Here is a 26445-nt window from a genome sequence, read left to right as displayed (position 1 = left end):
GTTTGATTTGCAAGAAGTACTTGAAAAACTTGGGGCTGTGGACTTGCAGTCACATTTTAAGTCGTCAGTGGCTCTCAGGATGCTCTCCTTCCAAAAATGTTATCAGTACTGGGTGATAACTCTGCAGAAAATAAGTAAGGTCTGGGTTGGGTGGAATGGTTGGTTCAGAAGTATAACTAATTTCTTAATCTACCTCTAAGAAATTGCTTCAAGATTTTTAAAAGGATTTAGTTTCATTTAAAAATCTGGTTCAGCATCCACAATATTTAACTTCAAGAGACAAAGTAACAGCACAGAGAAGGAAAGGGCTGTTGATTGACAAGAAGGCCCCTGATGCAATGTACAATACTCAACGTGGGGAGCAAAAGAGAGAAGGATGAAAGAGGAGGTATTTTATTTCTTTACCTGAGAAGGTAAATATTCCTCAAAAATATTGTTCCATCATTAGAAAATCAGAACAAAAAAATTACAGATTTTTAAATTATCTGTAGATCAGTAGCAGAAACCCATGCTTACCCTTTTCTTGAAGAAATCTTACTGCTGTAATCACAGACCTTAAATATTAGAACCATCTCTTTTAGCAATTGTTTTGAGAAATTCCTTTTCTTTTCAGTGCCATGTATTCACTCTAATTTCTGTTGCAAACTCAGGGTTTATGAAATACAATCCCTGGTATTTCAATAATCATTACTAAGGGATGCTGTTAAAGGCCTTAGTTATTTACACATCTTTTTTTAATGGCTGGAAGCTAAACCCAGGAAGGACAGAGAAACTCTCTTTATGGATTTAATTTTTCTTAAAGTCAGGTACAGTTTGTTCTATTTGAAATTCTTTCCTGTATTTTGATCCACATGAAGATATTCCCTGCCAAATTAGCCATGAATATTAAAGAACTATGCAGCCAATATTGCCCAAAAGACATTTTCCTTTATGTCTTCAGCTGTGTCTTCACTGTATCCAGGATGTTTACAAAGGGAAAAGATGATTTCTGCCCTCTCTGTTTAATTTTTGGATTTGTGGGTTCAAATTCTAGTAATGCCTCTCTCATACCAGGGTCAGAGTGGGGTCAAACCTTGTCAAAGTGAAGAAAGGATTTTAAAATCTCATCTCTGTGGTTTTTACCTAATTCATAACTTTTTATCATGTAGTCTTAGTTACTCCTCTGTTGTTCTTTTCCATCTTCCCCTTTTACCCTTGGCTTGTCACAGACTTCTGGTGACCTATGACGGGCACATCCCCCCAGCTGGTGAGTGAAGACCAAAACAAAAGCATTAATCTAGTTTCTGGGAAAGCAGGCGAGTGCAGAGAGCATTTCTAATTTACACAAAATTTAACTGGAGGGAAGGAGAAGTTATTTTCTGTACTGACTTATTTTTACCTGGAAACAAAAGTCGAGCCAGGGAGCTGTGAAATCTGTCAGCTGGAGCGGTGAAATCCTCAGGAGCACTCGTGGCTGGTGGGTGAGGCTGGTTTCTGGTTTCTATTGTGTGCTCCATTATCTGGTGATGGCATGAGCAGTTGCTCTCCCCAGGGTGTGGAGCTGCTTTGAATTGGAACAAGGTGGCTGTAGAGAAGTTTTATGAGCTGTTACAGAACTTCAGCAAGGCAACACCAGGCGCAGAATTGCTTGGCATCTGTTTGTGGCTCTGTCTTCTTGTTTTGGGCGTAATGCTGCCATTAACACAGAGAAAGTTTAGTTTTTAACTTCCCATACCAGATCATACCACTTAGCCCAGTGATTTCAGTAAGAGGAGCACCAAAGAAGGAAACTTGGAGAAGAAAGATTCTTGATCTGTCTGTAGTTTGAGTCAGTCATGGTTTTATACACTGGTTCCAGTTCACCTTGGAAGCACTGTTGCTCTCCTACCTCCATTAAGCGTTTCCAATGTAGCAGATACAGATCAAAGACTTTAATGCTCATGAACATCCTTTTTGTGGCTAAATATCCACAGAATGCTCATCCTCCACCTTCTTCTCCCACCTTATATTCCAGTGTGCTGCAGTGCTCTGTCCTTTCCCCAGACCCCAAGGAATAAGCAGCTGGAATCTGGGAAAAGCCATGGGAATCTCCTGAGGCTGCCAGAGCTCCAGGAGCGCTCCCAGGGGTGCACAGGGTGGGGTTGTTGGGGTGTCTGTGCAGGGCCAGGGGCTGGACTGGATGATCCCTCTGGGTCTCTTCCCACTCAGGAGATTCTGTGATTCTGTGATTTTCTCTGCCAGATCTGGGGCATCTTTTACCCAAGTCCTGTCCTGCAGATTCTATGGATACCAGCTGGAATGTGGTGTGAGAGCAGAGTAATTTGAACGTCACAAAGAGAACAAATGGTTTCAGGCTCATAGCAGAGATGCCTTGGTTACAGGTGCTGTCTCTGGCTTCACAACCCAGGGATTATTCTAAAGCAGCCTGTGGAAGGTGACTAAAAACCCAAATTCATTAAAGTTGCATTGCTGTCCGCATGGGTGAATTCCTAAATGGAAGGAGAAGTCAGAAATAATTCCGAGGAGGTGGAGAACAGCCTTCCCAGAGGGATTCACCACATCCACCCTCACTGCTGCGTGTTCCTCTGGCCCTGGCTGCCCCTGACCCAGCTGGGAAACTGTTCAGAGTGTGAGTGCTGCCCTGAGCTCTGCTGGGGCCGTGTCCCAGTGCCAGCAGCAGGTGCTGAGCCTTGGATGGCATCGGGAACAGCTCAGCGTGGGGCTGGCAGCAGGGCTGGAGGCACCATATGTGTGCACAGACACTCAGGAGGCAGCAGCAGAGCAAATGTCCCCTCACCACACCAAAGAGCTCTGTTTGACTGGCTCCTTTCTCACACTCTTGGTCGTGGCTCAGGAAGAAGGAAGGAGCCAGCTGGGAATGGCCCTAGCCCAGCACAAGCTGGTTCTTTAGGAGGAGATCTCCTCGTGCTTCTGCAGGGGGTGATTGCAAGAGAAGCACAGGAGAAAGGAAGGATTTAGAGAGGTATCCAAAATCACACAGAGGTGCTTGGCTTGTCTGGATGAAATCCTTCATGTGTTGGCCAGCTATTGCTCTGTGAAGAGATGCTGGGTTAAGCATTTTTATTCTGCCCTGTATTATTTTCACAGAGCTAAATGCATTGCAAGGCTCTGTCTCTCCCTCAAATTTAGTTGGAAGTGCCCAGAACATTACCACATCACACAAGCTTTGCTTCTATGGGAAGCTGAGCTAACTTTTTCAGTAAAAACTGCATGTGTTTGGGCATAAAATTCATCAGTCTAAATACATGTTCTATCTGATTTTCCTTTTTATTTCAGCGAGAAAAGCATATGAGTGGTAACTGAATTTTGTAGGTATTTGTGTACAGAGCCCTGTAGCTGTTATCACATGTTAGGTGCCAGATGCAATTAATAATACTGGGAAATGGTCACCTTAAGAACTGTAATTGGTTTTAGTCTGAAGATGCAGTGGCAGGACATGACAGAAAATGGGTTTTGTTACCTGACTCAGACCTGCAATGCAAGAATTTGGGTTCTGTAGTTCTGTGAACCAGATGAACTGCATGAGTAAGGCCTTAGCCTTGCTTTTTAAAAATTAATCTCTACAATTTCTCCATGCTTTGCTCATGTGAGCCTATAAAAATGACATTTTTTGACCGTTTATGTGCTGGCAACAAGGCAGGTGTTCTGAACACAGCCCATCGGATGGGGCTGACTTTGGATGTGGAAATCTGCTGTGTGAAGCACCCCACAAGATGTCCAAAAGCATCAAGGTTAATTCTGGGTATTCTATCCAGCACAGTGGCCATCCAGAAGAAATGTGGGAGAGGAATCCTACCCGTTACAATCCACAAGCTTGTCTTCTCCCAACTGGAATAATTGTTAATAATTTTATGATTTCTCTTTTTTTTTGGGGTTGGGTTTGTTTCCATCAGCTGCTTCAGATTTTGCAATCTCATGGCTTTACAACAATTAAATTCATCATTACGTATTTGTACCCAAAGCATTCTCTGTCCTTGCTGGTGTGTGAGGAAGACACAAGTGAGGTAAGGCTGGTGCTTAGCAGGTAGAGAGATTTGACTCTGCTCTACTAAGCAAAATTTAAATGTGAAGCTTGATTTTTCCCAGCTGCCAAGTGCCTCTGCTAATGGAAGCACTTGTTTTATTTTTGGGCACTTCTGTGCCTGAGTGCCTAAATGGTGAAAATTGAGGCACGACTGCAGGGGAAGTCGTGCTGCAGGACTGAAGCACAGCTTAGGGGAGAGAACAAAAACGCCACAGCTCTTTGCTAAATATGTGTTACACAGGGGGAAGTGCATGTAAATAAGTGATGCTGGATTGATGTTTGCCTTTTTTCCTTTTATGTATTCTCTATATTCTTCACACCCATATCTGTAGCTCTGTAGCCTATTGTTGTATTCGTGGCTGCTTTTCCCAGTACTTTTCCCTACCTTTTCCCTAAGCAGAAAGACAAAACACATTCCAAAGCCCCTACCCTCTCTTGGTTCTTTCTGGGAACCAAGGCTGAAAAACAGCTCTTCGAGAGCTTCTTGGTGATTTTTGTCAATTATGCTAATTCGCTAAACTTTTGGGGTAATATTAATATAGGAGGTAATATGAAGGTTGGTCTTTATTGGAGGGCTCCAGGGGCAGATATGGAAAATGTCCACAAAACCCCACCCTCCACAGGGTGAATACCGTTTTATAAGTTTGGCAAATTAGCATGATTGACAGAAATCACCAATTAGGAGCACAAGTGGTGATGCAATTCCCCCCCACCCCAGTTCAAGCCCTTCCTAAATCTTCCCCCCTCAGGTGGGACTAAGCTTAGTTAATGAAAACTCTCAAAGAGCCGGTTTTTGGGTGAGGTTTATACACCACAGGCCACTCAGCACATGCCACCAGCACTGCAGCCTCCCACAGCCCACACTACTCAGCCTCCTGCACCATTCCAGGCTGGAGATTTCCATGTGTGGCATGGAGAGGGGCACCAAGGAGGGCATGGAGGCGTTTGGGTTCTTCCTGGCCGTGCCACCGCTGTGTCCCCGTGCAGCGACGGAGGCACGGTGTACACCCGTGGCCGTGGCCCTGCTCTGCTCCCTCGTGCCTGGCTGCTCCTGGCTGCCTGCCCTGGCCTTGGCACTGCCCTGGCACCTTGGCACTGCCCTGGCACCTTGGCACTACGGCCAAACCGTGCCAGGGCTGAGAAGCACAGAAATGCTGTTGATGCTCAGCCCTGCGTTGGAAGGTGGGCAGTGGATTCTCCCAGTTCTGTCTCAGGCAGAAATCGTTCGCAGCAAAGGTGTTGTCACATTTTAGTTTTCCCCTGTGGCATTTGGGTGAAATGACTTCTGCTCAGGTGGCAGCATCTGAGTCAGCTGGACACCAGGCAGATCTGTTCTGCGAGCTGCTGCTGCTGCAGGGAGAGCCCACGGCCACTTACTCACCTTCCATCTGTCGGAAAATACGTCTGTGTGAGCAGGGGGAGAAAAGAAACCCACATTTTGCATTGAATTCAGCTCAGAGTGCCTGATGATGACAATTCCAGGGGGATATTTTGAATATGAATCCGTGATTCATGTCTGAACGTATTTTTTCTTGCATTTTTCACGTGTGGCCCTTCTTTCCCATGTAATAATGCACAGTTATGACTGTTCCTTCACGGAGGATTTAATTTCCTCCTTGCTCAGGAGTCAATCTGTGCACAGCTCACTGGCAGAAGATCTCCCTGTCTTTACCACACAGGAGAAGTGGAAAGAAGTGATTTGCATCTCTCTATATACAGGGGGTGTGTGTAAGCAGGCTGTGGAAGTATGGATGTGAAATTAGGATTTCAGCTGGGTTGGGGACTTGCATAACCGTGGCTTCCAGTTGACTCAGAGTGTGTAGAGTGAATTCATCTCCTCTCTCAAAGGCCATCTATTTCTAGAACCTTTGTGTGCAGTTCGGCTGATCACTGAAATAAGTCACTGCTTAAAATACAAGAAAGCAACGTGATTTTATTCATCAGACGGATGAATTTAACATATTCAAAGTAATGGATAATAAAGATAATAGGAAATAGCCAGCCCTCCACGTGAAGCCAGTGTGGGAGGAGGTGTTTGGATTGTGGGGTTTTTTTAAAGTCCACATTTGCTGGGTTTGGGGATATCAAAAAAAAAGCGTGGCTTTTTCTTCTGAGCAGCACACAGCAGATTTTTCCCTGGTTTTATTCGTGCTGCTTTCAAAAAGTCATAATTATTTAACATCGATGGAACAATGCTCTTGAAGAAATTGCAATGCTTTCCTTAAATGGGAGATTTCTAAATTGCAATGGATCTGCAATTGTAATATTTGTAAGCATTTGGTGTAATTACAGATTCACAAAGCTGGCTGCCACAAAAAATGGCTTGGTGTTATTGCAGAAGAATTAAGTCAGGAATGCAAAAAGCAACAAAACAGTACTTTGGAAAATGTCACCCTGGAAATTAAATATTGCTCTTTTCAAAATCCTCAGGAAAAAGTCCCATTGGAGAACTGCTGGGAAAGGAAGGGAAGATGAAGGATACAGAATACAGACACAAAATTCCCTTTCATAGTTCAGCAATGTAATAATAATCTGTGGAATAATCCATCATTTGCTATCACTAATTATTTCAGGTGCTGATAAATTCAAGATAAAGTATTTCTGTGAGCCTGTGTACCAGCAGGTATTTGTGTACTGCATCAGTTCTGAGCAGTTAAATATTTTTGTGTCAGTATTTCTAATATGGATCCTCTGTCACAGAGGTACTGCTAGTACAGGATTCTGGGTCTCTGTGGGGCTTTTTATTTTTTTTTTTTGAGGAAATTCCTCAAAAACATGAGGGTTTTTTTTTTTTTAGATGCCTGGAAGTAAAAAATTTGTTCCTTCAGCTGCTGTCCACTGTAGAGAGAGGTGGGGGAAAAGAAGAGAGAGAAGAATTGTAGTGTGATTAACAATTACAGGTGTCTCAGGATATGAACTTCAGCACATTTTCGTTAAATTCTGAGTACATCACTTTTTAAGTCCCACTTCTAAAACCTCTTGGAGCTCCCACAGAGCTCTGCAGTGCCTTGGCTTGGCAGGAAATGCCCTGCTCTGTGTGCCAGGCAGTGTCTGCCCTTCTGCCTTGGCCATTCTCTGTGGCACAGCTCCTCTGTCATGAATAAATTAAAATGTGGCAGCTATCGGAACACACAAATCCAGATCCTCTTCCAACTCTGGCAGGCCATCATTTACCACATATTGGTCTTAAATCCATTTAAAAGCTTTTGTACTTTGTGAAATAATGCTTCAGCTTATAAAGTTGATTCTCTGGGAACAGTTTAGGATGTTTTAAAGATTACTTGGCATAAATTTAGTTTTCTAAAGGGTAGGGCTGTTGGGTTTTTCACCTGGTAATTCCATTGTGATACTTCAGCTTTAATAAGATTGTGTGGCTGTAAAAGGAAGGAAATTGGTGTAAAATGCACTTGGATCCATTCGTGTCCTCAGGGGAAGAAAAACAATTCTCTCTTAAGACGGAATAAATTTACTGATTTAAAAATGCATCAGTAAGATGTGAAAAAGTCCTAACAGTCCTGGCTGCTGCTGTGCCCAGGTGAGTGAAGCACCTGGGGTGGGACTGCAGCAGAGCTTTCAGCTGTCCTGGCTTTCTCAGGTGCCTCCAGCAGCTGGTACCATGTTCATGGCCAGAGCCAAAGGGATGTAAAGAGGGAGAGAGGAGAATTACAGCCCCTCAGTGCACAGGAGAGGGAGAAGGGATGAGTCACCAGCTTTTACACAATCCCTGCAATCCTTCCTGCTCACATTCCAAATGGGTTGGCACTGGCTGCAACTCCTTTTGTCCCTGTCCCTTTTAGCTCCCCTCTCAGCACAATGAGCTTTGTCATTCAAGCCACACTTTCCTCTCTATTTTTTATTTCCTCTGAGCTTTTTTTCTCTGCAGGCTTTTATCCAGTGCCACCTGTGCTGACGTTTTTCTAATTAAAGCAAAATTAGCTGCGGCCACAATCATGAAATCACATGCAAAAGGACTTCTCCAGAAGCAAGGAGACCCTCACAGCTGACTGGCTTATGCAAGACTTGACATCGTTAGGAATGCCTTGCTATGTAAATTCCATAGGCCAGAGGAGGTTTTGGGGCTGATCATTCTCATGTCAAGCATATTTGAGGGCTTTCTTCATATCTTCTAGCACAATAAAGACATTGGTTTATGAAGTAATCATGCTTTTAGATTTTAGGTTGAGACAAAGGGTGATGACATTTTGGAAGATGACGCTGGCATTACAAAAGAGTGAGAAATGATGGCTAAGTACTCATCCAATATTCTGCTTTCAAAGCCACGGGGATCTGAAGGATGCTTGGGATTTGCAGGGAATACATTTTGGTGGCATTTGGCTTCGTGGTAAGCAGGGCTCTGAGCACAGATCCCACCTTGCCCCACACAAGATGAACAGCATAAACTGTGAGTGAGAGCTCAGAACAGCACCTGTGGCACCAGGGGCTGGAGCAGGAATAAATAATAGGAATAAATAGGAATAAATAGGAATAAACAGCTCCTGCCTGCTCTGTTTTTAGGGCTGAGCACACAGGGCTGTGAGCTCCTCGGGACAGGGATCCCACTGGAAGAGGCTGGGAAATACGGGCAGGGAAGGAGGGAACCAGCCTGTTTTTTTAGTAGCCCTGCAGGGAGGGACAGACATTTCCTGGGCTGCCCTCAGCTGTGGAATCTCAAATCTCCAGCCTGGCATTGAAGCCATGACAGAAATTGTGGCTGGGGAGAACGTGGGGTGAGAAATGACCTCTGTGCTGTGGTAATTCCTCCTTTTTCATCCTGGGGAAGATCAAACCAGCCTCCCCAGAGTAATGGAAGTAATGAAAAATAGGGGTAATCCTTTTTGTCTAGATCATTTATGCCCACCAGAATGCTGGCAGTTCTGCCAACTCCCAGAATCCAGGAATAATAAAGTCCCTGAGAAGCTGCTACTTTATTGGAACATGCGAGGCTCTGAAGTACAAGTTATGAGAATGAAGGCACACGAAGCCAAATGCTGTTCTATTTTCTTATTTCTATTTCCAAAATTGTGTTTCCCCCAGCGTTATCGTGTAGAATCCTTTCCCCAGTCCCCGTTCTCGTCTGCTGTGAATTAAATTCTCATGAAATCATGGTGTTAATAATAAATATGCCACCGAGATTTGCCATTTTCAGAGCCCAGGTCAGCAACAGGGAGGTCTGTTAAGAGCACTGAGGGGTCCATATATTAACTACCTGCACTGAGATTTCCATTCTTCATTCTACCCAAATGACCTTGAGCAATCAGGCCAATCTTTCTTCTGGAATACTTATCAGTGGTGCTCATGATTGGGAATTGCCTGGAATTCCAATTAAAGAGAGTCCTTTCTGCTGGGCAGACTTTATTTTCTGTTCTGAGAGTCACTCAGGCCCATGGTAACTTCTGCTGTGTGTTGATAAAGGAACAGAATAATTTTGGTTTCATATATTCCCTAATCAAAACCTTGTATTGACTTTTTGTTTCAGCTTAGAAATCCTTTTTGCAGTAATGCTGTTCTTTCTTAATCGAGAGAGGAATTTGGATAGAGGGAAATAAATTGCTTTACCTAAGATTATGTGTCAGCTTTCTTACAGGAACTTTCTTGTTCCCCTGTGCCTCTAAAACTGCAGTTTTAGGGGGTTTTTGTGTTCTGTTAAATGACCTGTGTTTTTACAATGAATTCCAGTGAAATCTATCCAATTTGAATTTTTCTTAGTTTCATGTTAGAACAGAACATTGGAATAACTGACCAGGCATTGACAACCTGTGTCAGTTCAGGTGATAAAGATCTTCAGAGAGCTGGGGAATCAAACTCCACAGGGAATATTGGACTCTCCAGGCCTAAAATAAATTTTACTCCAATAAATGTTTTTCTGAAATTTGCTTAATATATTCTCATTAAAAAAAAAAAAAGAAGCACTTGTTAAAAGCCATTACACCAATTTGCTGTAATTATCTTTTATACTGCAAAGGAATGGAAGAATTTTCCCTTGTTTCCTTTTGTTTTTTTTTAAAAAAGTAGTATATAATATACATCATCCATAAAAATATATATATGTCATATATATTGTATGTATACATAAAGTACTTTCTTGGCCTTAAATTTATGAATATAAAAGGGGTTTAAATATATGCAATGTAGAAATATATTTTGCATTGATCTAAAGATACAATAAAAAAAATTCGTTGTATATAAATATCTATTTAAAAAATTAACAGGAGTCACTAACAAGATGTAGCCCAGCAGAACTGTTATTTATGGAGAATTACAACTTGCACCAAGCTGGATTTTGTGGCTCCATTTCTGTGCTTCTTTAAGGTCACCTACCAGTGCTGCCATTTAAAGTTATGAGGCTGTCCCTACCAGTCCCTGCCTTCCTGCTGCTCCCCTGACAGCACAAATGTTCTTGGAGCAGCAAGAAAAATCACTTTTCAGTCTGTTTTGCTCTACTGGCACTTTCCTTCCAAACTCCTTCCTCCTCCTGCATCCTTCTCTCCATCCTGTCACTATCGTGCTGTGGATAATTCCACAACTTTTCCACGTGCCTGTGCGTTCTGGGATGAGTTTCATTGGGAATGGGAAGCCCAGGAGAAGTCAAATTAAGCTTTGTGCAGAAAATTATAAATTGTTGGAATATGAGGTTAAAAAAAAAAACCAAATCCTCCTAATTGTGGATATTTTTTCTGTGCCTTTGCTGGGAGGTTGAGCAGCAGACCATGGAGGGGCTGTTGAGGGAGATTCCACTGTGCCCATTTACCTCCTCTCCTCGTGGTGATGGCTTGCAGGATAACAACTAAAAATGGGGATTCTGGGCTCTGACACAATACCTGCACTCTTTAAAGGAAAAGCCAGGGATTTATGGAGGAAAAGGGAATTTTATGAGAGGAAAAGTGACACCTGTGTCCTTGCAGACCTCTAAACACACATCTACCTGTGTGGTTTTGTACACATATATGAATAATTTATACATCCAGGCACGCACAGACATCCAGCCACAGACTTCCAGCAAGTTTGGAGATGGAAACAAACACTGATGTAGCTCTGAGGAAGTTTAGCAGTTAATGAACCCAACAAAACATTCCTTGGGCCTCGTTTGTGTCCTTAATGTTGTCCAGGGAGCTTGTTCTGCAATGGAATTGGTGCTGAGCAGCAGCCTGGTCCAGTCCCAGCTGGGTTTGTCTTTTCCACACCTTAAAAAAGCCAGCACAGGTCGTTGACTGCCCTGATATTGCAAGAATTTGGAATTTTCTTGGGAGCATCTACTTTGTTGTTGTTTTTTAATTAGGGTTACACCTTTTGTAAACAAGTAATGACCCCAAGTCCTCCTTTCAAATAAATCAGGGTACACTTCCCTCGAAGGGAGTCAAAAGCACACAACAAATAAAAGGAACCACACGTCTGTTTTCTTTAAAATACACGTTTCCTCCTGAAATTTAGGGATCTCTGTGGCCAATCTTGTGATTTTTATCAGGCCTGTGAGTCAGATTTTTTTAATTTTTTTTTTTTTGTATTCTAAGTTTTCGCTCTAACAGATTTTGCCTGCCCACAGACTACCTCCCATCTGTTCAGGTTAATGGTTTTTCTGCCTGTGCTCAGAAAGGAGCATATTGCAGGATTTGAGTGGGGAATTTCATCTCAAGACACCACTAGTCCTTGGAATCTGCTTAAACTTGGTTGCCAGGACTACTCCATCCAAGGCAAATAGGATAAATAATTGGAGATTGTCTTGCAGGAAAATGAGAGCTGTAGCTTGCCTACAGAACAGGACAAAAAGATATGGGTGATAATGGAATGGAAACCTTGGGTAAATGTTGGGATTGGGAAGTGTTCGAGCTCTCAGCTCTTAAATACGTGGTGGGGGCTGAGAGTGAAGAAGGGAAAAGGAGGAAGAAACTGTGGATCCAGGGATGAGACAGAAAGTGGTGATGCCTTTTGTAGTCCCAAAAGGAGCCCTCAGCAAAGTCTAAACCAAGTGCTGTCTCACACTGGAACAGCAAATTAATCACAGTATCACAGTGTTGTGGGTTAGAATCAAGCCCTTAAAAAACTGCCTGCCTCAAGCTGTTGGTCCAGGAAAGAGACTCAAAGTACGGGGATTCACACAAGTATGGAAAGGGTGAAATTTTGAAGCCTTGACCTGCCACCTTTGGAGAATTCTTTTAAAAAGCTGAGAGGTAGAGGGATTCATAAATCCTTCCCTTCCTTGGCTGTGAAACTGTGCCTGTCTTTCACTCCCACTTCGGCTGCAGAGGTCAGGGTGTTCCCAGTCCTGCTGGACTGGCTGGGAGGGGGTTGGTGTGTTCTTATTTGTGCTGCTGAGAGTGAACACAAGAATTCCCGTTCCCTCAGCTGCTCTGCGCTCCTGGATGTGCTGGGTGTCATTAAAGGCATCCTTGAGAGAAAGCCAATATCAGACCCTCCCAATTATCTTCTTCCTCAGCAGCACAGTGCAGAAAACAGCCCAATTTGTGCCTGTGGAAGTGTTTCCAAGGTGTTTTTCTAGCTGGGGATTGTGTCTGGATAATGATCCTCTGCTTTCTGTCAGGCCCACCAAGGAAATAACACAGCTTTGGACAGAGCTGCTCACATTAATCTGTTCCTTTCTGGGCACATGTGTTGAAAATGGGGGCTCTGAATGGTTTTAGACACATTATCCTGCCACAAGGAGTGTGTGCTGGGGATAATTTGAGGGAAAGCTGGTAAGGGAAGGTGGAGAGGAACAGGGGTGCAGCCATCAACGTGTCACTGTCCCCAGCTGTCCTGTCTGCCACTGAGGGCTGCTGGCAAGATGTGGATGCTTAAAATTAAATTAAATTAAGATTTAGTCTCTTACAAATGATGAAAACTGGGGAATTTTGCTGAATCCTTCATTGCCTGTGTAGATACCCAGTGATAAACTGGACTAAAATGACCATTTCCTCTTCTTTCTTTTTGGATGAATGATGCAAAAAAATTGTCATAAACTGGTGCTGAGAGTTTCCCCATTTTCTGTGTCTCAGTATTTGACATCTAGAGCTGTCTTGTGTTCGTTTCTGAGCACAAGGCTCTGCTTTGCTTCCCCTCCACCCCTCCCTGTCCAATGTGGAGCTTTTTCCGGGAGCTGTGTCCCAGCCAGAGGAGGTCCAGGGGTCACATTCAATAATGGGGGACCAGGCTCTCCACAGCTGGCAGAACGTAGCAAGGGAGATTTACTACGGTGGAAGAAAGAAAACTTCGGGGAATCTAATCTAGTTAATATTATTTTATTAAATAATTGTGCATTAATGGGTTTTTTCATCTGTTTTTTGAATTTTTCAGTCTCTCAAACCGGGGTAAAATGTAAAAGCAAAAGGCAGAGATGGATTTTGGTCCTTGCCAGCTCTGTACCTGTGTGTCTTGTGGAAGCCTCACGGTAGCTTGGATTGTGATAAGCTCATTTCCTTAATTTTGATCTAAAGTACAGCCGAGAAAATACCTCAGCTTTCTTTTCCCTCTGAAATTTTGCAGGATTAATAGAGCCCAATGGGTAGCAGCGGTGAATAGATGGAAATTACTGCTCAAATCACCTTTAGTTGCTCCGATTTTACTTACAGCGATTAATGTTTTGGTTTAAAATTAAACCACCATTACTTTTAATTAGTAATTAGATTCACAAATTGGTGAAAGCTCTCCAAACTTGGGTGTTTTTGCCAGTGATTTTCCAGAGCTGCAGCTCCCGGCAGATGGCAGTGCTGGACTGGATGTAGGTGAGGACCTGCTCTCCTCCTGCCTGGAAAGGGAGCAGAAGCTCAGATTCACTCCAGGGATTCATTATTCCCTAAAAACACATTGCAGAAATGGATCTTGGTTTGGTTTGCTTCCCTTTTCTCGGCGCCCCAGTGAAGTCTGAAATGGCTGGAGACACCAACTATAAATATATATATAAAATTTATATAATTATTTATTATTATATATATAAAATATATATATTATATATATTATATAAAGAAATTATGATTTTTGTCTTAAGTAATCCTGGTTGAACTGGCAGAATGTGAAATGCATTTAGAAGAAATGCCCATAAACAAAAAAACTTTATTAAAAGTCACTAAGATTGGCTTTGGTTGCCCTTAAATCTTTGTGAAGGAACCTGCCCTTATTTGCTTCACACCATCAGTGCATGTTATGGCTGGATTATCAGAAAAATGAGATCCACTCATAAGAAATCTTAAAAATAACCTCAAAACAAAACATCAAATACTTCAGATTCTGTCTCTAACTCAACAGTGTGACTTTTTTTTTTAGTTAGCTGCTGGACCATGGAACAGGATAAGTAATTAATGAGGATGGAGAAACTCAGACTGCAGGGGCTTACAATGAATTAACGAACACAATGCTCACCAGTTGTGCTCTGTGGAAAAGCTGGTGTTGGTTCAGACAATTATAAAAACTACTGGGGCTAAGAAAGAGCCTCTAAAGTGAAAAAGGAGAAGAGGAGAAAAGATAGAAAATCCTGATTTCAAAAGTTGTCAGAAAGATTCATGGACTTGCTTTTAAAAATTTAATGGAATGGCCACGCCTGCGAATCCTGGTGAATTTTCTCTTGGTTGTGCTGTTAGGGTCTTAGGGATTACTTGCTCATTTTGGGTGCTCTAGTTTCTTCCCTGCTCACAAATGAAAAAGAGAAGGATTTGAGGAGACACTGGCAGAGTGCCATTCTGTGGGATTTCGATAGGAGAGCTGCCTCGAAGCGATCCCTGACAGAACTACAGACTAATTTGTGTGGATGCAGTAGCAAACCACACTGAGGGGAGCAGCAGTTTTTTCTGAAGAGAATTAAACTTGCAGGATGGACACCCTGGGTCTCCAGCTCCAAGAGGTTTTCAGCACATCCTGAATTTGTGTCCCAACAGGCCTTATTTTGGAATAATCACGAACTCATTCTCCCTCTGAGCGCTGTTATTTGTTCGTGTTTTGTTTACTCGCCAGGAGGATCGTCCTTGCCCGGAGCCATAAATTCACAAGTGAAAATATTTACCAGTAACCAACTGCAGATTTGGCTCCTACGTAACCAGGGCTGCTGTGGGGGGCTCTGCCAAATGGCAGCTCCTCCATGGGAAAAGCATTCCCATTCCCTTCTCCAGATGAACCAGTGCCACGGGCTGCAGGCTTGCCCAAGGATCCATCAGCAGGGAGGTGACCAACAGCCTCATGCAGCCTCATGCACCCTGGGGACCACGGGGGAATCCCACAGGAGGAGGTGGGGCTGGGTCCAGCTCATCCCCTGGGCACCCTGGGCTCAGGGCTGGGTGTCACCCAGGGAGTGGGAAGGCAGAGATCAGCCCTGCTCAAACCTCTGGGATTTTGGACCAGGCTTTGCTATGGTGTACAGAAGAGAACACAGAGAGCTCCTGTTCTCAGCCCTATAGGCACAGGGGGAATTAATCTTATGGATCTGGAGCCTACAATTGTGTAATGATTGCAAATACTGCTACGTGTGGCTGTCAGTCAAAAGAGAATGTTTGTTTGAGTCTTAGTTGCCTCATGCCTGTTGCACTTCCATGTTTTAGCAGTAAATCTCAGATCTGACACCACTTAGTTGTGCAAAAAAAGAAAAAAAAGAGGGAAGGAGAAGGGAAGATTTGTTGGAATCTCACCCTGTGTCCAGCACAGCCTCTGCTCCTCACAGCTGGGAGGGCTTGGGGTGCTGGGGTTTGCAACAACCTCTGGGGACACTGCTGCTCAGTTCCCTGGCACACTGCTGGATTCCCAAATCCCAAACCTGTGGTGCTCCATATTGCTCCACTGCAGAGCTGGACGGGAGCTGAGTGATGCAGACCTTGGCTGGAGTAGTTCTGCACCAAACACCTGGGAGAGTGTGGAGCTTGTCTGATTCCAGTGGTCATCAAGCACTAAAAACTTGGCTCTCTCCTGCTTTACAAGTGATGAGAAGGGTGTGAGCCATGGTGGGATTTTGTGTTATTGCATAGTTACACCAAAAAGAGTGGGCCTCTCTCTCTGACAGAGATTTTTTTGGTTTTAATTCAGCTCCTAATTAGATGCACCACGAGCAAATTAAGTTTGCACAGCTGCCTGTCAGACACCGCTGTCAGGAAAGTGCTCTCTCATCTCTGCTGCCTTCCCCTTTGTCTCAGCATCCTCATCTTGGGCTCTGTCTTGTGTCACAGATCCCAATAGATTGACCTGGCTTTGAGCTTTGTGGGCCGTTTTTGTGTAGGAATTTTTGAAGTCTGTATTCCCAAGGTCAGGCTCACCTGGAGAAGGGAAGGAATGTCCATGTCTGGAGTATTACTTGTGGTGCCAGTTCATTGTAGTGAAAAACACAGTTCACTCACCAGCAGTACTGGAAGATTCTGTTCTTCCCTAATCCATAGTGAGAAGCTGAAAAACCTCAGAACACAGGCTGTCAGTTATTTGGCTTTTGAGAGAATATTGAAATCAATAAACCAAACATGGGTATTTGAAGTACAGACAAAATGATGTGATTGTATTTCAAGGTGTAATATTAAACTACAAGGTGGTTGGTTTCATTTTCTAACACACTTGGGGAGCTTAAAAACAGTGAAGAGGTGCTACTGGCAAAAGCATTTTCTATTTTCTTGGTATCCATTTGCACAGAGAATTACCTGTACAGTGTAATTCCCATGGCTGTTGGAACTTGAGTTTTTGTGGCAGCATTCTGGACCTTCCCCAAAAGCCAGCAGCTAGGTAAAATGTGCATTTCTGAGGCTCATTCTTCCATAATAACTGAGAAATTATTTTGCTTTTCTGCTGAGCACAGTGCATGAAATTCTCCTTCCCTCGAGGTGGGGAAATTGCACTGGAAGTACCACCCAGTGTCTGATCCACATTTAGAGTCAGAGGAGACTCTCATGAAGCCAGTGGAAACTGTGTCTATGTGGGAGAAAAAAGCCCACCTTGAAAATATTCATTAATTCACCTACAAATAGCAGAGGGTCCTAGAAAGCATCAGCAATTGGTGGTGATTTAACCCATCAGATGTGAGTGATTAATTTCCTCGTGAGTTGTTGCTAATGCTGTGGGAAACACATCGAGAGTGGTGTGGCTGTTGCTGTTAATGTGCTGCTTCTGGTAGATTTAAGCTGCTCACAAGCTGGGTTCATGGCACATGCGGTGCCTGTGGCCCATCCCTGAGCACAGCAGGCACTGGAATATTCCCGCTATTTCCAGCCACCTCGTGGGTGACTCCTGCCTGCCCTGCTGTCCCTTAGAGCCAGGAAATCCGGGGTATGACCATGGATCTGCTTATCTGGGATTGGAAACCAGTCTTTAGCCGATCTCCTCTGCACTTCTTCCTGCAGAAGAGGGCAGCAAAAGCCATCGACTCCTTCCCTTCCTGCCTCTCTGCAGATGCTAAACCAAGATGAGGTTTTCTGCTTGATACACTCAAAAAAACCCCAAAAAAACAGGGCAGCACATGACTGTCTTGAGTATAAGCATAAAAGCGTAAGTTTCAGTTGCATGAAAAAAAAATAAACTGAAACATCAAATGCTGGTTTACACCGATTATTTGGGCTTTTTTGTTCAAATGGGGCCTCAAGTATTGCTGTAATGTGATGTTAGTGGGAGTGCATGACTTGCATCTTCCCCGTCTTTCTTTCCTCCTTTCTGGACTGGCTCATCCAGAACCTCAGAGGGGTTTTTAAGATACATTTTTTGTATTAAATTCAGGATCCTCAAAGGTGAAAATTCAACCAATGCCACAGCCCAACAGGTTATATGTGAAGTAACATTCTGTAGTGTCTCCAGGCATAAGTGATTCAGATTTACCTCACAGAGCCACACATCTTCCTTAAAGACATCTGAAACACCTCAGAGAACTCGGCATAAATAGGAAAATTAAAAGGCAGATGCATTTCTGATGAAAAATGGATTGGATTCAGTCTCAGAGGCTCTTTCACTCCATGCTGCTTTATATGGCTTTTCAGGTGTTGCCAGAAATGACCTCCTGGCAGTGTAAAGTCTTTAGGTTCACTTTATTTTCTTTACCTCAATAAGAAAAAATAAATTTACATATCTCAAGATTATATCTCTAGCTGGTTTGGGTGTTTTCTGTCACAAACTATTCACCAGGGGCTGCACTGTGGGACATTTTAGCCGCTTATTCAAGATGTTGTGCCTTCCTTTCTGGACAGGATTGCTCAGTAGCAGTTTGAACTCCTTTATCTTGGTTATCAGCAGATGAAATGGAAAGAATGGACCACTTAGTTGGTAGGGAAATGCCAAATTTGTTACTTTATCCTGCAGTATTGTTTACTGGCTGTAGGAGATAAGGAACTTAGGGCAGCTGGTGCAGAAGATGCAGCTTGAGGCTTGAGCACCAAGCACCAATAAAAGCTGGATTCAGCACTGTAATATTTCGTAATTTGGCTGATATGTTTTCCTGCATAAAAGTTGGAACTTTCTGTTCATCTCATGAGTACAAAATATTTTTATGACCCCAACCCTGGGGAAGTGTAGTAGTCGTCCTAATGAGTCTAACAGATTCGGAAAAGGTTAGGGTGTGTTGCATCACATATTAGGTCTTCTGCTGATGAGGGAATGAACATTTAAAAATACCCTCATTTGTCATCCAATTTGCAGCAAAGGAGCTCACAGAAGTTACATCGTGACTGCAAATCTTGCAGAGAAGTAATGGGCTAATGGTAAACATTACATAATGGGAGGTGTGGGATTCAGAGACATTACCAGAAAGGCAGACTGGTGTTTGGGCATGAAAGAGGACTTGTTTCACCTCGAGTGGGCAGAAAATGAGGCATTTTCAGTTGAGCAGGCTGCTTAAAAGACCCATAAAATTTCAGTTCAACTGAGAGATTCAGGAGTAGGAGGCACTTGCTTCTGCATCACATCTCTAGTGAAAACACTGTTCAGGCACAGAGCAGAGGGACAAACCCTCCAGAATAAAGCAACAGAGGTGCTTCTTGGGCTGGAAAGAATAAAATGGCTCTGCTTTGTTTAAATGATCAGAGTAGAGGGGATCTGATACATGCCAAGGGATGGGAGAACTTGTTAAAAAAGAAAGGGCTGGTAATAAATTAAATAAATTAGGAGAATAAAAGAAGGGATTGAGTTGGAGGTTATGGAAGCCTCTGAAGGTGCCACACATAAAGGTGTTGTGAAAAAACCAAAACCACCTTTCTAGCAAGGAGGTGTGCAGCCCAGGCAGGGAAATGGAGTAATTGCTGCTTAATAAAACTGTGTTCTTCATTTCTAGAGAGGCCATGGGTTATTTTAAAATAAGGTTTTAGAGCGGAATCTCTTTGGGCAGCTCCTCCACGGCCTGGGTAGGGAAATCCTTCACTGAAAAGTGTTTACTCTGGTTTTTCAGGAGTTTGGCCATCCCTGGTGAAGGGAGTGGGGCAAGGTATGAGGGTGCATGTAGGAGGTTTGGGTTTTAAGCAGGTGTTTAGCAAAGTTCTTTGCTCCAGGCTGCAGAAGGGAGGGCAGGAAAGGCTTGCAGCAGAGGAGCAGTGATTGCCCCAGAGGTGTTCTCCTGCCCTGCTCAGTCTGAGCTCTGGGGTGGCTGTGCCCTCGTGGTCCTCAGTAAAAGTGGGCAGCTCAGTGATAAAGAAATCCTGCAGGCTGACAGAATTAACTGTGTCAGTGCCAGGCTCAGGCCAGCTGGGAGGTCTGTGCTGAGATGCACCAGGACAGGAAGTGCTTGCCTTTGTTCCCACTAATGCTCTTTCTGTCTCTTACGATTGACACCTCTGGTGTGGAAATATTTGATGCAGTGATTTCAGGTGCACAGACAGCACAGACAGAAGCCTGAGATGTACTGGCAAAAGGACCTTTTTTTAGGAGCAGTTTATTTTCCCCTTCAAAAGGCTGGACTGAGAGTGAAGAGCTGCATCAGTCGGGTCCTACCTGGCGTGCTGGGGAAAAAATATTTGTATGAAATAAATCAAACTTCAGTTGGGGTTTCTGTGAATTGTCACCTCCCAGGGTGAATGGCTTTGAAGGGCAATCCCTGTGTCCTTGCCATGGCAGTGCCTCTGCTGGGGAGGGCATTCTGTCCAGCTGAGTGATTAACAGCAGAGCAGAACTGCTGGAAGTGTGAGCCATGGAACCTGTTGGAGGAACCTGTGCTGTCCCAGAGCCAGGGAAATGTGCTGCTGCTGTGCACACTTACAGCTCCTGCTAGTGGAGATTATCATTAATCTAATGAAAGCCAGCTCAGCAGGGAGCACTTCTGCAGCTAAAAGTCACTCAAAGTCACAGGTCTGATGTGTTCTGTCATTTGTTTTGTGGTGATGGCCTGCTTCTTCTGGGGCAATTTCTGTGTGAAGTAATAGCTTGAGCAAACATCACTGTTTCATGTGAGAGTGAAATACTGGCTGGGTCAGGTGCCAAGGGTGGAACTCCACCGTGCAGAAACAAAAAGGACCTGTTCTAAATCCAGACAGGTCTTTGCAGAATCTGAGTAACACATTTAAGAGCATCAAGGTCTTTCAGAGTCAGGTTTTAAATAGGATATTTTTTCGTTTCATATCAGTCTCTTTTTGCAGAAATGTGGAACAAGTGAAAAAAAGAAAGTCTGTAAATCACTGTGTTTACAGTGGTCTGGATAATTTCTATTTAAGCACGATAACCTCAGCATAGGTGAGTTATCCAGATGATGATTTTCCTTAGCTTGGCTGATTGGGAAGGCAGCACAGCAAATGTTGGCCTTGTCAGTTGTAGAGCACATGGAAATTGATAGAGAAATCCCCCTGGTCTCAGCAGGTTGTGGTTTAACTCCCAGAAAATGGAAATGTTGTGCAGATCTTAGCATACACTTGCTTTTGTTGACAGTATCTTATGGTCTTCCTGTATTTACAAAAGTCTTTTTTAATTGAACTAAAGAATCAATTATTTCTAATCAGATTTGCCCTTGAAGACTGGGCTCAACTTGAAGTCTCAGCCACAAGACCAGGCTTGGTTTTTCTCCAACGTGTTTTAGTTTGAGATTATTGTAACAAGGCTTTTTAAGTCCATGGAATTACACACTGTGGAACTGTGGGTAGGTGAAGAGGGAAATACATCAGATTTTTTAATATATTTGAAACACCTTTAATGACTCTGCTTCATTCCTTGTCCTTGCCAAAGTTCAGTGAGCAGAGTGAGTTCGTGTCAGGCTGCCTCTATGGCAACTGCATATTCTCTGCTTGTTTAATTTTAAATATGGGTTGTGAAGCAAGGAATGCATCAATATTTCAGGTATTTTGAACAGACTCTGACTATCAGAGGCCCTGCCAGTGACTGCAATGGGCAGCATCCCTTCCACAGCTCTCTGCTCTCTCTGTTGGCTTTGGAAAGCAGTGTTTGAGTTTCAGGGGGAGGATGGTGCTCCTTTCTTTCCTCCTCTTCCTTACCTACAATGCAAAAAATCATCAACAGCAGGCAGCCAAATGTTACCTGGTGTGGGGCATGTTTGTTTTTTAATTTCACTCATGCTGGCAGCTCACCTCACACTCCTCAGAGACCCTGTCCTGGGAAGCTCTGAGAGCTGGTTACAGCTATTCCATGCTCCATGCCAAGAGCAATAAGGCTTAACAGGAATTTTAAACTACAATTGAATGGAATCCTGTAAATCAATAACACCAAACGATTTCGTTCCTCAGCTCCCCTCTCTAAAAAAAAAAGAAAAATTACCATAGGTATGTGATGACTGCCTTTATGAAAGGATTGCCTCTTTCTTTTATTGAAAATGGGAAATAATTCAAGCAGGGCATGGCTGAATTTCATAGGTAGAGTAAATAGAACAAAAACCAGGTTCTATTTCACAGCAAACACATGCTAAGAAACTCTCGGACTTTTTTCTGAAATTCTGGAGCTATGAGTCTTTAAGTTATTTTTTAGAGATACCAAGATAAATTCTTGCAGTTTGTGGCTCAACATTTGGAGAATACTGTGGAATATTATACATTTTTATAAAAGCTGTTGGCTAAAGCTGCTGTGAAATTAAGTCTCTTTAAATGACTGAATGTCAGATTTGTTTTCAAGCCTCAGATTGCTTAACTTCAGTCCTCACTATTCCTGTTTATTTTCAAAGCTGAAGTCATTTATTGAAATGTGAATCATGCCAGGGTTTAGCTGTTTGGAGGTTGCCTCATGTTTAAGTAGAAAGACCGAATTTAGAGGAATAGCATCTCACTAATTAACAGTTAATGAGTATTTTGGTTATCGCACTAACACATACGTGCAGTGGACTTGGAGTAAAGAGTAGGAGGGTCTGCCTTGGGCTCTCTGTGGTTTCCCAGTTCCATTTGCTCTCTCAAGGAAGTACCAGTTGCTGATATTTGTTAGGGCAGGCCTTAGGGGGAAGTTTAATCTCTGTGGATGGCCAGGTTTCGTTCAGATTTGAAGAAACTTGAGTATTATTCTAAACTTATTTTCCAGTGCCCAAGAGGCAGCTTCACTATAATGTGGCCAAGATAATTCTATTTAAATTAAATGTGTTGTGTGATGCCCTATAATGCATTTACCTCACCTGTTACAGCATCAGAGAGAAATCCAGGAGCTTGTCCTGCTCCCAATTGAATTCAACCAGAACAATGCTGTTAAATTTATGGGGAACAGAAATTGGGCTTTAAGTATTTTCTTCAGGGGTAAATCTTTAGTTTTTCAGAGAGGCATTAAAGCTGTCTGTTGAGGTGAGCTGGATGCTTTCCTCCTGAGGCAGATGTGGTGTTAGCCCTGATTGTGAGACCTTCCTCCCTGCTCTGGCACAAATGCCCTGGGTTTTCCCATAAAACATGCCCAGAACCTTCAAAGCTTTCAAGAGGGGATGCTCACATTCCTCTTATGGGATTCCTAAACAAATTTGGAAAGAGAAACAAGTGATCAATGGCATTGCTGTAAATTAGGTTTAACTTCCACTTTTAGTATTGGCAAAAATATTTGGTGACACTAAGCTGAGTGTGCACCTCCTATAACAAAACAAGGATTTCAAACTTCATCCTTCCTGTGTATTTATTGCAGGAATACAGTATAAATAATAACAATAATAGTAATAATAATAATAATACAAATGATTTCTTCCTTGTTTTCTTCTTACCAATTGCATGTTTATACAGAATTAATGGTTGGGCAATATTTTAGTGTGTGGTTTCAGTATAAACACTTTTTTTTGCTTTCTGACATCCATTATTCATAGCCTAAAGCTATCCTTAAGAAATATCCTTATTCCTGATGAAATGCTGCCCAAGGCAGTGCTTTCATTTGATTTTTATGAAGTTTGCTTCTTCCACTATTGAAACCAGTGGTGAAACTCTTCTGGACCCCAGTGGCAATAAGCAAGGATAAATTGTTAATATTTGTATTAATATTGCTTTCATTGGTGAGGTAGGTTTCATGTAATACAATAGCATTTTGTTAGATGTTGAAAATGGACAAAGTCACTCTTCTTTAATGCTTGAGGTGACGTTCTGTGGTGTTGTGGTTTGGAATTGTGCAACAAATTTTTCCTTGTAAAAGAAAAAAGCAGGGCACATCCCCTAAGCTTTGGCTTGAGCAAGGAAAATGCAGAGAGACTGATCCCATATTCCTTTAACAACTTCAGAGGGTTAGAATAATTCCCTTTTATCAAATTGTATCAAACCTTTAAAAGATTTCTCTTTTTTGTTTAAATTCTCTTTTAGTCCAAAGCAGATACATGCTGCCTGAGGGATACAAGGGGTGAATTCCTAGAGGAATATCTGGTGGTAAGGCCTGGGAGGCTGGATCAGTGAATTCAGTTCTGTTTTATCACAGCAATCCTGGCGTATAATAACTGCTCATAAGCTCTCCTTTGCATTAACTTAAGTTAGTCTAGAGGAAGGAAAACTGATTAGGAAACCAAGCAGGCACTCAAAGATCTGCCAACAGCAGTCTCCAGTACTCTGCTACTTTAAAAACAATGTAAAGTTTCTAAGCATAGTGCTCCCAACAAACCAGTTTTTCTAAATAAACTTCATGGGTAAAGACGAACATGAGTGGTGGTTAGGAAGTTCTCCACATGGCAATGAATTTCCAGGGGCACTGTTGGCTTTGAGAGCATGGCTGTACCTGTTTAATAGGCCTCCTTTTGTATGATTTAATAACTGTGAAACGTGGACTTCAGAATGGTTCATCATTCCAGTGTGCTTTCACTTCGGTGTTGGAAATCACATTGTGCTTTTTACTGCAAGATGCTGTGGGATGGAAAGAAGAATACAAGGATGGCAAAGAAGGGGAATTGTGTATGTGCAGTGGGCAGTTTAATTAGCATATCTGTGTGTTTTCAAGACATTGAAGGTGATACAGGAAGTTTTCTACAGACACTGATTACAGATACAGATATCCTTGATTTTCTCTCCCTTTTTTTTTTTCCTGCAGGGCCAAGGCTTTTCGTGGAAAAAAGGTCCATGGAGAGTATGACATAAAGGTGGAACAGGTAAGTGACTTAACCTGCATGTTACTTTTATATGTGTGCATTTAAAGAAGCACACCTCTATTTAACACATATGTGACACCTCCCTGGAGGGATTTTTAACTCATGTGGGTGTGGCACTTAGGGACATGGTTTGGTGGTGGCCTTGCATTAATGGTTGGACCCCATGATCTGAGAGGGCTTCTCCACCCCAAGTGATTCCATGCTTCTCTGTGCATACATGCAAAGATAAATTCACAATCTTTGTACCCCAAACCCCTCACAGCTCAGGAGATGTGACAGTTTTGGCTGGGGCAGAGTTAATTTTCTCCCCTGGAGCTGCTGTGGGGTTTGGTTTGCTCTGCCTCCACTCACAGCTTTGGCTTTATCTCTTGAATTCTGTTTATCCCCACCCTGGAGCGTGCCCACTTTTACCCTTCTGGTCCCCTCCCCATCCCTCTGGGTGGGAATAGTGAGTGTGGGGCTGAGCTGCCAGCTGGGGTTAAACCACAACAGCCCTTTTTTGGCACCCAACGTGGGCTCTTCTTAGAGGATTTTGACCATAATTTTCACAGCATGAGAAACATCTTGTATTCAGAAGTTGTTGCTTAGAGACTGTGAAGTTCCCAGACACTCCATGAATTACGTGTGGCAGTTCTGTATCACTGATTCCCCACTCAGGAATATAAATGTGCTCTGGGTGCAGCGCTACCGTGTGGGGATGTCATGGTTTAGCAACCAAACCACTACAGGGGATTAAACAAAACCCATAATAAATAGGAATAAATATGGAGATATAATTTAGGGTGCACTGGAATTATGGCTATTTTATTTAAGCTCAAAGGAGGGATTTAAATAAGTCTTTTCACTGCTTTTGAATCTTGAACTCCTCAAATAGATGCTGCTGTAAGAAGCATCAGGCCTGGGGTTGTTTTGTCATTGGATTTTCAAGGAGTGAGGGAAAATGATCCCTTTGTGGATCCAGCTGATCTAAATTCACTGTAATGGTGCAGCATCCATTCTGTGCACTGCTGAATATCTGATGCCCTTGGCTTGGGAACATGGAAAGCTTTGCCAGGGGTCTTCAGGAGAATTGAGGGACAGGCAGGAAAACAAAGACAACTGATTTGTCCACTCACACCTAGAACAGAGCAGGCAGCGGGCAGCACACACCCCATCTCTTTAACAGGAGCAGAAACTCAGTGTAAACCTGGAAATTCCTTCCTGAGCTGTGTTGTGGGACCAGAACTTTAATCAGAGAGAGACTGGAAGTTTCTGAGCCACACAAATCCCTTTGTAACACGTCAGCACAGCAACAATCAAACACAAATAACAACTACTGCTAATACCATTTATTATAACACTAATTATTTCATTTGTACTCTGCCTTTCTTAACACACAACGTCTTCTATCACGTCCTAAGCTTTTAAAATGATTTATTAATTGCAGATATCCATTCTCAGTCTGGGAGCCAGCAGATTGCAAATGATTCTTTGCCATTTTCAGCACATACACAAATATTTCATTCTCTCCCCAGTTGCACTGTTTTTGCAATAAACTTGGAAGTGTCCCCTGTGCTCGGAGCTGTGTCCCAGTGATCCCAGGAGGTGTGAGGGTGTCTGGGTTTAGTGAGGAGAGCTGTGTGCTGGAAACCAAGCACACACTCCAGCGCCTGAGCTGGAGCAGTGGGAGGAAGAGTTCAGCACTCCCTTCACTGAGCACCAGAGTGTGAAAGCCTCCCAGATCTCACTGAGGAAGACTTGCAGTGATACCATTTTTCAAGAGGAGACTAATGAGAATTGTGACACTCTCTATTCTGTGCTGGCGTCCGGGGCAGCAAAGACACTTTTCTTTATCCACCAGAAGACAGTTGGCTGCATTTCAATTCTTCTGCTGGGCAATGTTATTGTAAAGTGCCTTGAGAGTCTAAGCTGGTGAAAGGCTGGGGATAAATGAAAAACATCCTGTCCTTTCCTTTCAAATAACTGGAGATTCAGAGTATGGGAGCGGTTCCTTTTAAATTCCACATTTCCAGTGTGAGAAGACTTTTGAAAAAGT

At 43.0% G+C, this 26445-nt stretch overlaps 1 protein-coding gene across 1 annotated transcript in view; it reads left to right on the top strand.

The window, feature by feature from the left end:
* SYN2 (synapsin II) overlaps positions 1-26445 on the top strand; it is a 153387-nt gene that overhangs the window by 31200 nt on the left and 95742 nt on the right. The window contains exon 2 of the mRNA XM_039558751.1: positions 24353-24410. Within this exon, the coding sequence (XP_039414685.1) occupies positions 24353-24410 (58 nt within the window). The remainder of the gene's footprint in view (positions 1-24352; positions 24411-26445) is intronic.

Source organism: Corvus cornix, chromosome 12 (genome assembly GCF_000738735.6).
Source record: "Corvus cornix cornix isolate S_Up_H32 chromosome 12, ASM73873v5, whole genome shotgun sequence".
NCBI classification, from domain to species: domain Eukaryota; kingdom Metazoa; phylum Chordata; class Aves; order Passeriformes; family Corvidae; genus Corvus; species Corvus cornix.
The sequence above is the reverse complement of the archived record's forward strand: the minus strand, read 5'-3'. Positions and strand labels throughout refer to the sequence as shown.